The following is a 9,940-nucleotide window of genomic DNA, read 5'->3' on the forward strand; positions in this document are numbered from 1 at the left end:
ATTATATAAATGTTCATGACAAATATTTTTCCTGTTTGTATGGCAGGATCATAATGCTCGATCTCCTGTACTTTACACAATGTGGGCAAGTACAGCTGTGATGAAGGCTCTAAGGACAGTCATACATCTTGTGTTTACATGTGTTTTACCATCATTGGTGCAATTTTTGGTTGGTAAACAGGGCATACCTGTTTTTAATTTTGGTAATTCATAGATAACCTCTGTTTCTAAAGTTAATGGGTTCATCCTGTGCTGGTAAATTGGTGTCATGTTATCAATGGTATCAATCCTGATCTATGTTTGGTAGATGTTTCCCTCACTATATAATTGATGTGTAATTATTTAAAGAAAAAGACTTGCACAGAAAAGTGTGTGAGTGTGTGCGTATAACATTTCACTGGAATGCATACTTAGTCTGTAAGGTGGTTATTGCTGAATTCTTGTGTGTGTGTGTGTGGGTTTGGTCTCTTTCAGCAAATGAAAAAGAAGGAGAAAGTGTGTCAACTGTTACATGCAATGTCAAATTTGTTAGGCTCAGCAGATTGTAAAGCCAATCTCTACTCAACTCAACTACAGTGTTAAAGTACAGTAAGTATGAATTTCCAAATGACATTTGGGAGGTCTATGCATTTTATTACTGCTGGTAGTGAGGTTATTTGTTACTATCAATGATAAGCCTTATGGTACCACTGGAATGAAAAGCTTGACAGCGTTTACACATTAATATAATAGCCATTATTGAAAGCACTTTTGATTATGAAGGTGCTGGATAGATGTAAAAGATGTTTTTGTGATCCTATTGATCCTGATCTAAGAGATTAAACAGTTTCACCATCCAACAACAACCATGTATGGCTCCTATGGCAGTCCTCAATTATACTAATATATACATTGGTTTGTTTGGTCACCGTTATATTCCTGTCTTGTTTGTTTAGGACATGTAGCTTAGGTGCTGCTTTTTATGGCAGATGATTTGCATAATTGTGAGGCTCTTCTGTTACTGCCTCTCATGGTGTCATAAAAGAAACAAGGTTATCCATAAACCCAAGACAGAGCTAAAGGGCAAGGGTTGTTGAGTGTTGGTGTTCGGACAAGGTACACAGAAAAAGAAAAAGTGACATTTGCCTTTTGGATAAACCATAATCATGTCATACTACGAAGATGCGATTAAGAGAATGCTCCCCAAGGTAAGAATAATCATCAAAAATTGAAAGAAGAATTAATTCCCTCTAAATCCAACATAAACAGTATGTATAGACTTTTTTGAGTGTTTGTTTTTTATCCTTTTGTTTTGAAGACCTATCATCGCAAATATGTGGCCCATGAAATAAACATTGCGTTGACTCACTTCAAAAACCTTGAGCCCATTATGGATAAATACGGTAGGAAGCCAAATAACCACAAACAACCTGTTGCATGAACTTAATTTAACATGTGGAAAATTCCGACAAGCACTTTAAATGATACATCGTCATTGTTTTATTTTATTTTATTTTTTTTACAGTTTACAAGGATGGAACCACAAAGGACTTGATGAGTCTTGCCGGAACCATTCCTGTCATATTTCACGGTAACAATGACTTTGCATATTGTACTGTGTGACTCTGTTAAACAGCTAAATTATGATTGGAAGCTGACTTTGGCATGAATTCTGGTCAATTCAAATCCAAAATAAGAAAGATAAAGCTCACAATCTCAGATTATGTAGGACAAAAAATAACTTTTCCCCCCTGTTCTCATACAAGATCACACCTATAACATCCCGGTGTGCCTGTGGATTGAGGAAACCTACCCTGAAACTGCTCCCATCTGCTATGTCAGACCTAGTCCAGAGATGATGATCATCAGAGGAAAATATATTTCCAGCGATGGTGAAGTCATGCTGCCTTACCTGGAGGAGTGGAAGAATGTGAGACTTTAAACTTTATCACGCGCGCCTCAGAGTTAAGGACTGACGTTTGCTGGCACTGATATGTACAGCAGAGTGTAGGTTATAGCTTTTACAGCCATGTTATATTGGTATGACTTTTTCTTTCCCCTACCAGGGCGAGTGTGACCTAGTGAGTCTACTGCAGGTGATGCTTATAGTGTTTGGAGACTTCCCTCCTGTTTGTATGCAGCCTTATCCAGAGCCCGAACAAGCCTCTTGTAAGTAACAGTCACACAGGCAGAGTGCCAGCCGGCACGTAGTTTCAATACACTTGCATCTATGTCCTAGATACAAATTGATGTTGATGAGACAGATCCAAGATTCAAATCTAGGCCACACCTGATAAGGTATGGTCTAGGTTTATCCCTCATTGATCTAGTGCTGAAAATACTTTCCCGTGTCAACATGTTTATGTGTTTGTTTTGACTGATAGGAACCCTGCATAAATGAAATATATATATATATATATATATATTTTTAGGTGGGCTGCAGTTCCACAGACAAGCAGAGGTGCCTTCAAAGACAGGTGGAAGTTTGTATCTGTATTTAGCCAGAGAAGATGGTCAACCTTTCCAGCAAGAAAATGAAACCAACTGTTAGCCTTTTGTTGAAAGTGACAGGAGTTTATGTAAAGACTGTGTGTTGCCTGTGATGAAGTGTTTTATCCTGAGCTGTGTTTCATGGAATCCATTGATTATTTTATGTTGCATTAATTGACCTTTTCAGACAAACAACAACATTCTGTGTTTCTATATTTAAAAAAAAAAATTAGACTGTAAATGTGAAGCAGCACCTGATGAAAATGAAGATTAAATGGCTTGAAATTCTTTTTTAATATTTCCTTAGAAAATTATTTGGCATTTGAATCTGTGTTCATAGACACAAATTGTTTTACAAGCAGCTCATAAAAAGGTGCCTTAACTGCACCCAAGGCAGATTTGTCGTCTTCTTATCCCGACGTTTTTGACTTTTGACCAGTGAAGAGAAAATGTAGTAATTTGGAAAACATATGCACAGCCAGGTACAGCCCAGTAAAGCATGGTATTTTATAGACTAGTGTGGCTGATTTACCTTTGACAGAGAATATAGCAATAGCATAACAGCAATTCTGACAACTCGACACTTAAACTGAAAAACTAAAGCCGAGTCTGCAAGGTTGTTCATTAGTGTAAGCCAACTTGTTTTGCTTGTTGGTGTAATTTCTCAGTTATTATGTTTAAAATTGTTGTGACTTATTTTGTAAAATGTTTCAGTGGATGCATAAACTCAGTGGATGTAATACAACCTCTTGTGAAAAGTGACTCATTAATTGGTTCATTCTGGTGTTGTAAATAAAGAGCCATATTAAACGTGTGTGCTTGTCATTGCGGGAACCACTTTCAATAGAATTGTCAAACAGTGTTTTATAAGATTACTCAGTAAACGTTTGACTTTGCTTTAATATGTGATGTGTGAAGGAAACTCATCTGATCTCTCCAAATCTCTCTAATTGTTTTTTTTTAATCCAATCATCATAGTTTTGGAAAATCTTTCTATACTTTTAGGTGAATTAATACAGTAGGGGAGAGCAGGGTACGTTGTCACACTTCTTACACACATAACGATTGAGGATCAGGACCAATCAAGGCATTTGCAGTCTGTGGCAGGACATGGCTAAAATGTCTGCAGTGTGGAAATATTTTAATTAAATACTTTCGTTTATTAACCCCTTGATGCCTGAATTTTTTTTACAATAAAAAAATAAAAGAAATTGTGTTTTCAAGCTGTTAAATTAAGTGAAGAGTGTTAATTTGTCTATACAACATAGAAAAGATATAAATTCAGGTATGATGTAAGTATGATGCAAATTAGCGACAACAGGCATAAACGAGAAACCAGGGCTTGCAAAAGGTTCCTGGGTAAGTATCGAATATGCACCAACAGGCATTGGGGGAATCCATGCGCTATCTTGGCTTGCAGTCTGAAAGGAAGAGGTGTGATGCGAATTCACGACAATCGGCGCCAAGGGGTCAAATTAACTTTTCATTTTGGTGATTAAAAAGTGGATTTAACTTCACTCGTGCTTCAGGAGTTGCTCTGTGATACTACTTCATATTAATACAGAAACCGGACAGAACAGTAGATTGCTTGAAGAAAAGTAAGTGAGGAAGTTGAACTACCTGGTAAGTTCTGAAAATATGTTACTTGATTCAAGTTATAGTTGTACTTGGCTATGAAACAAGTTAGCATAGCATAGCCCTGGTCGATCCAAATGCCATTTAGAAAAAAACATTTTAAAAGTTGTTTGCTTATCATCTTGCGGACAGACATGACGAAGAATGAATTCATATGTTAAACAAATCAGCATCATTGTTAGTTATTTTGGCATTTATTTTGATGTTTATTTTGGGTTCATACTGCTATCTTAAACCAGATTAAAGGCAAATATTTGCGGGTTGTGTTTACTGATGTTGAAAGAGCTGAGTTCAGTACTACCAATTTCATAAGCCACCTGAAAAATAAAATCATCCCAGCAGAATACAGTGAGTTCGATCAGGTAACACTGCACCGAAGCAACACACACTGGGGGACACTTTTTAAAGGAGACAGAAATTCAATGTACGTGAAACCTACCAACTGTGCTTTAGACATTATTCCCGCCAGGATGGTGAAGGAGGTTTTTAGCACTACTGGGTCGAGTCGAGTCAGGCCTAATCTTGACACCAATGTGTTGTGCAATTTTAGTCTCACATCTGCCCTTTCCTTCGAAGGTGTTGGAAAAGTCTTTCTACAACAGAACAGAAAATTTCAATTTGGTTTTAGATCACGTCACAGCACTGAGTCGGCACTGCTAAGAGTTCACATGGCTCCATCCTGTTCTCTTTATATATGTTGCTGTTAGGGGCTATAATAGACAAGCACAACCTGTCATTTCATTGTTATGCAGATGACCTGCAAATCTATCTGCCTATGAAACCTAATGACAGTGTTGCACTAAACTGCCTGCTTAATGGCATTAATGATATTAATGAGTGTATTATCTTCAGTACTAAATCTATGTCAAACAATCCAGCTTTAAGTCTGGGAGCTTTGATTTCATGCACCAAGCAAACTGTCAAAAATTTGGGTGTGACATTTGATAGCAGCATGAAATTTGACAAGCACATTAGCAATGTTGTCAGAACGAGCTTCTTCCAACTTCGTCTCCTGGCTAAAGTTAAGCCTTTTCTTAATAGAAAAGTTCAAGGTTAGATTATTGCAATGCTCTTTATGTTGGTCTAAGTCAAACATCCATCTCGCATCTTCAACTTGTGCAAAATGGTCCTGCTCGCTTTTTAACAAATACAGTACATCTAGAAGTGCACACATCACTCCCGTTCTATTTACATTACACTGGCTTCCGGTGCGTTTTAGAATCAATTTCAAGATTTTATTGTTTTTTTTCAAAGCCTTAAATGGCCTAGCTAATATTTGTCTGAGCTTTTAACTTTGGGTGGGCAAAATCGGCTGTTGCAGTCTTTGGATCAACGGTAGGTTTCCTCCCGAGGTCGAGGTAAAAGCAGTGGGGCGATTAGGCCTTCGCTGTTGCTGTCCCAAAACTCTGGAACATGCTCTCCCCTGACATTCGCACTATAACGGATGTTGTTCATTTTAAATCAAAACTTAAAACTTATTTATTTAGAATGGCTTTTAATACGCAGTAGTGGTGCAACAACTTCCCTCTTCTTCTGGTGAATTTAGGTAACCTTATCTAGCTTACTGTTTTCTAGGCTTCATGTTTTTTTCTTTTCTTTTATTGAATGCTGTGTTGTTTATTCTTGGTTGATGTAAAGCACTTTGGACACCTGTTGGATGCTGTAAAGTGCTATATAAATAAATGTTGATTGACTGATTGATTGATTTAATGTACTTAAAGTGTGCACTGTTCAACTGTATAATCGAAGAAAATACAAGTATCGGATCGGGACGAATCGGTAGATACTCAATTTTAAATGACTTGGATCAGGATCAGGGGCAAACAACATGATCGTGACATCCCTACTGTGCTGCATACATCACAACAGTATACATCAAATGAAAGAAGGAAGTCTTGGGCACATATTTTGTATTCAAGTCAAGTCAAATTTATTTAAAGTGTAAAATCACCAGCTGCCTGGTCCCAGTACACTTTACAGAAAACAGAGACACATAATCTTTCTGCAACAAGATACACACAAATACATATTTATAAAACTAATAATAAATAAAATGAAATAAATAATTTAAATTAAAAAAATACCCTAGCCCAAACTATAAGCCTTCTCACAAAATAAAGACAAACCATCCCTAACTAAAAGCTTTACTAAAAAGAAAAGTTTTTGCCTACTCTTAAATATGGAAATGTTGCTTCGCGAGGGGTCTGATTCCACAGCCAAGGTGCCTGATTGCTAAAGGCTCTGGCTAACTATTCTATGTCTAGAGACCCTAGGCACTACAAGTAGCCCTGCATTTTGGGAGAGCAGTGTTCTAGTGGGGCAGTATGGTGTAAGGAGTTCTTTCAAATAAGATGGTGCCTGAACATTAAGGGCTTTGTATGTAAGAAGAAGTATTTTAAAATCAATCCTCAATTTTGCCGGGAGCCAGTCCAAAGTTACTAAACCAGGGGTGATATGATCTCTCCTGCAAATTCCAGTCAGTATGTGTGCAGCAGCGTTTTGTATTAACTGGAGAGACTTAAGAGATTTTTTTGAGCAGCCTGAAAGCACGGAGTTACAGTAGTCAAGCCTTGAGGTAACAAATGCGTGGACAAGTTTCTCTGCATCATCTCAATGCAGAAGGTTTCTAATTTTCGCAATATTGCGAAGGTGAAAATAGGTGGTCCCTGTAGTTTGCTTTATGTGTGAGTTAAAAGACATGTCTTGATCAAAAATAACTCCCAGATTCTTCCCGGTGGTGCTGGAAGCCATGGCAATGGCATCCAAAGCAACTATGTCTGCAGACAATGTGTCTCGGAGGTGTTTGGGTCCAAGTACTACAACCTCAGTTTTTCCAGAATTCAACATCAAGGAATTATAAGACATCCAGGTCTTCACATGCACATTTGAAGCCTAAGTAACTGGTTGGTTTTGTTAGGTCTGATAGAAAGGTATCATCGGCATAACAATGAAAATTTATACTATGGTTCCTAATATTACCTAGCAGAAGCTTATATAAGGTGAATAATATAGGTCCAAAGACTGAATCTTGTGGAACTCCATGGGTGACTCTGCTGTGCAGAGAGGACTCATCGTTACAAACTGGATGCGATCTGATAAGTAAGATTTGAACCAGCTTAAAGCAGTTCTTTTTATGGAAATTAAGTGTTCAGTGGTGATCAATTGTATCAAATGCCACACTTAGATCTAACAAGACCAATACAGAGACTAGTCCCTGATCTGATGTAGTTAAAAGACCTGACTGAAATTTTTCGAATAAGTTGTTGCTATGGAAATTGATTTGAGTTGAGTTGATTTGCCACAGTTTTTTCAAGGATCTTGGATATGAAAGGAAGGTTAGATATTGGTCTGTAACTGTCCAAAACCCCTGGATTAAGAGTAGGCTTTTTTAAGAAATGGTTTAATAACCGCCTCCTTAAAAAACTACATTATTCATTACATCTGCATATCTTATCTTAAGTTGTAGACTGTTGAACAGACAGTGTGCACGTGTGTGCACATGTGACAATTTACCCCATTGGCAGGTACGTTGTACTGTCAAAAATATAAGACTACTACTACTGTCTAATGGTTGTAACTGATGTGAGCAGTGGGGTGGGAATGAAAGCATAATCATGCCAATTTCTTTGGCATATTTCAGTCAGTGACAGATGAGACTTGTGGTTGTCCAAAAGGAGTAAACAGGGCTTCTCATTTGAGCACTTTGTATGTTAATTGAAATGTCTCAGGAAGTCAACGGTGGCCCATTGATCAGGAAATTACTGTAGAAGTTGACACAGGGGAAAATAAAATATGGAGGTATACTATTCCCTGTGGCTGAGACAGGACAGGCCAGTGAGACAAACTCATATTTCTGTACACTTTGTCTACATTGTCGAAGAAAGCATTAACATATTCTCTGTTGAAGCTACTTGCCCTGGCAAGGCCAGTTGCCTCTGACTTTCTCAGCGACAGCAATGTGTGCCACTTTAGTAAGCCTGTAAATTATTCTTTCTGGCCTTTTTGTTTTCTGCCCACATAAGCGTGACCTTCAGCTGGTGTGCCACAGCAAACTGGAAGGCAAATCTTCTGATGTCACTTGGCAACAGACCAAAATAAATGTCAGCTGACCTAGTAATATATTCAACAAGCTGCTTCTCCACAAAATCTTCCGTGGCGTTGTATAACCAACCATTGTTGGGGGCATGGCTGTCTGACTTCTTCTCTGGTCAAATTTATGTCAAAATCCTTCACTGTACTGATTGATTTGTTCTGCAACTTCACCTGCCTGATTGCCTTTACATTATGTCAGGTGGAGTGCTGTCATGCTCTGTCTTTCTAAAACCATCTTTCTTCCTTCTTGACTGCCTTTACTTCCTTCCCGCAATTCATAACATGACAATGAATTAAGTAGTGTATGAAGTAGTGCGTGTGTGTGTCTACTAAGACACTACATGCCTACTGTATGAGACAGTATATCCCCACACACACATTACTTCATACAGTTTCATGATTTCAATCTTGCATAGTCCAGGGATATGCCTGCTGCTGTAAACTACACTGTAGCTATAATAATCTATTTACTCCCCTAAGTGATAGAATTGGACTGTATCTGGAAAAAAATACACATGTTTAAGGTTAGTTAGTGTTGATTTGATATAATTTTGATGATTATGGCTTACAGCTTATGAAACCCCCAAATTCAAAATCTCAGAAAATGAGAATATTGTGAAAAGGTTCAGTATTGTAGGCTCACACTCTAATCAGCTAATTAATCCAAAACACCTGCAAAGGATTCCGGAGCCTTTAATTGGTCTCTCAGTCTGGTTCAGTGGAATTCACAATCATGGGAAAGACTGCCGACCTGACAGTTGTGCAGAAAACCATCATTGACACCCTTGACAAGGAGGGAAAGCCTCAAAAGGTAATTGCAAAAGAAGTTGGATGTTCTCAAAGTTCTGTATCAAGGCACATTAATTGAAAGTTAAGTGGAAGGGAAAAGTGTGGAAGAAAAAGGTGCATAAGCAGCAGGGATGACTGTAGCCTGGAGAGGATTGTCAGGAAAAGGCCATTCAAATGTGTAGGGGAGCTTCACAAGGAGTGGACTGAGGCTGGAGTTACTGCATCAAGAGCCACCACACACAGACGGGTCCTGGACGTGGGCTTCAAATGTTGTATTCCTCTTGTCAAGCCACGCCTGAACAACAAACAACACCTGGGATAAAGGAAAAAAAGAACTGGTCTGTTTCCCAGTGGTCCAAAGTCCTCTTTTCTGATGAGAGCAAATTTTGCATCTCATTCGGAAACCAAGGTCCCAGAGTCTGGAGGAAGAATGGAGAGGCACACAATCCAAGATGCTTGAAGTCCAGTGTTTCCACAGTCTCTGTTGGTTTGGGGAGCCATGTCATCTGCTGGTGTTGGTCCACTGTGCTTTATTAAGTCCAGAGTCAGCACAGCCGTCTACCAGGACATTTTAGAGCACTTTATGCTTCCTTCAGCAGACGAGCTTTATGGAGATGCTGACTTAATTTTCCAGCAGGACTTGGCACCTGCCCACACTGCCAAAAGTACCAACCTGGTTCAATGACCATGGGATTACTGTGCTTGATTGGCCAGCAAACTTGCCTGACCTGAACCCCATAGAGAATCTATGGGGCATTGCCAAGAGAAAGATGAAAGGCATGAGACTGAACAATGCAGAAGAGCTGAAGGCCGCTATTGAAGCATCCTGGTCTTCCATAACACCTCAGCAGTGCCAAAGGCTGATTGCATCCATGCCACACCGCATTGAGGCAGTAATTCATGCAAAAGGGGCCCAAACCAAGTACTGAGTACATATGCATGATTCTACTTTTCA

The 9,940-nt window shown here is 38.8% G+C and overlaps 1 protein-coding gene across 1 annotated transcript; it reads left to right on the plus strand.

Annotated features, from left to right (window-relative positions):
• Nucleotides 1–1,071: 1,071 nt before the first annotated feature.
• On the plus strand, nt 1,072–1,827 carry zgc:123278 (uncharacterized protein LOC641569 homolog). Its single transcript, XM_046036352.1, is given in 5 exon segments — nt 1,072–1,187; nt 1,298–1,382; nt 1,505–1,570; nt 1,746–1,793; nt 1,796–1,827. Coding segments are annotated over 5 exon segments (273 nt in total). The 5' UTR covers nt 1,072–1,145.
• Nucleotides 1,828–9,940: the final 8,113 nt, after the last annotated feature.

The sequence above is a fragment of the Micropterus dolomieu genome, linkage group LG22 (assembly GCF_021292245.1).
Source record: "Micropterus dolomieu isolate WLL.071019.BEF.003 ecotype Adirondacks linkage group LG22, ASM2129224v1, whole genome shotgun sequence".
Taxonomy (NCBI): Eukaryota; Metazoa; Chordata; class Actinopteri; order Centrarchiformes; family Centrarchidae; genus Micropterus; species Micropterus dolomieu.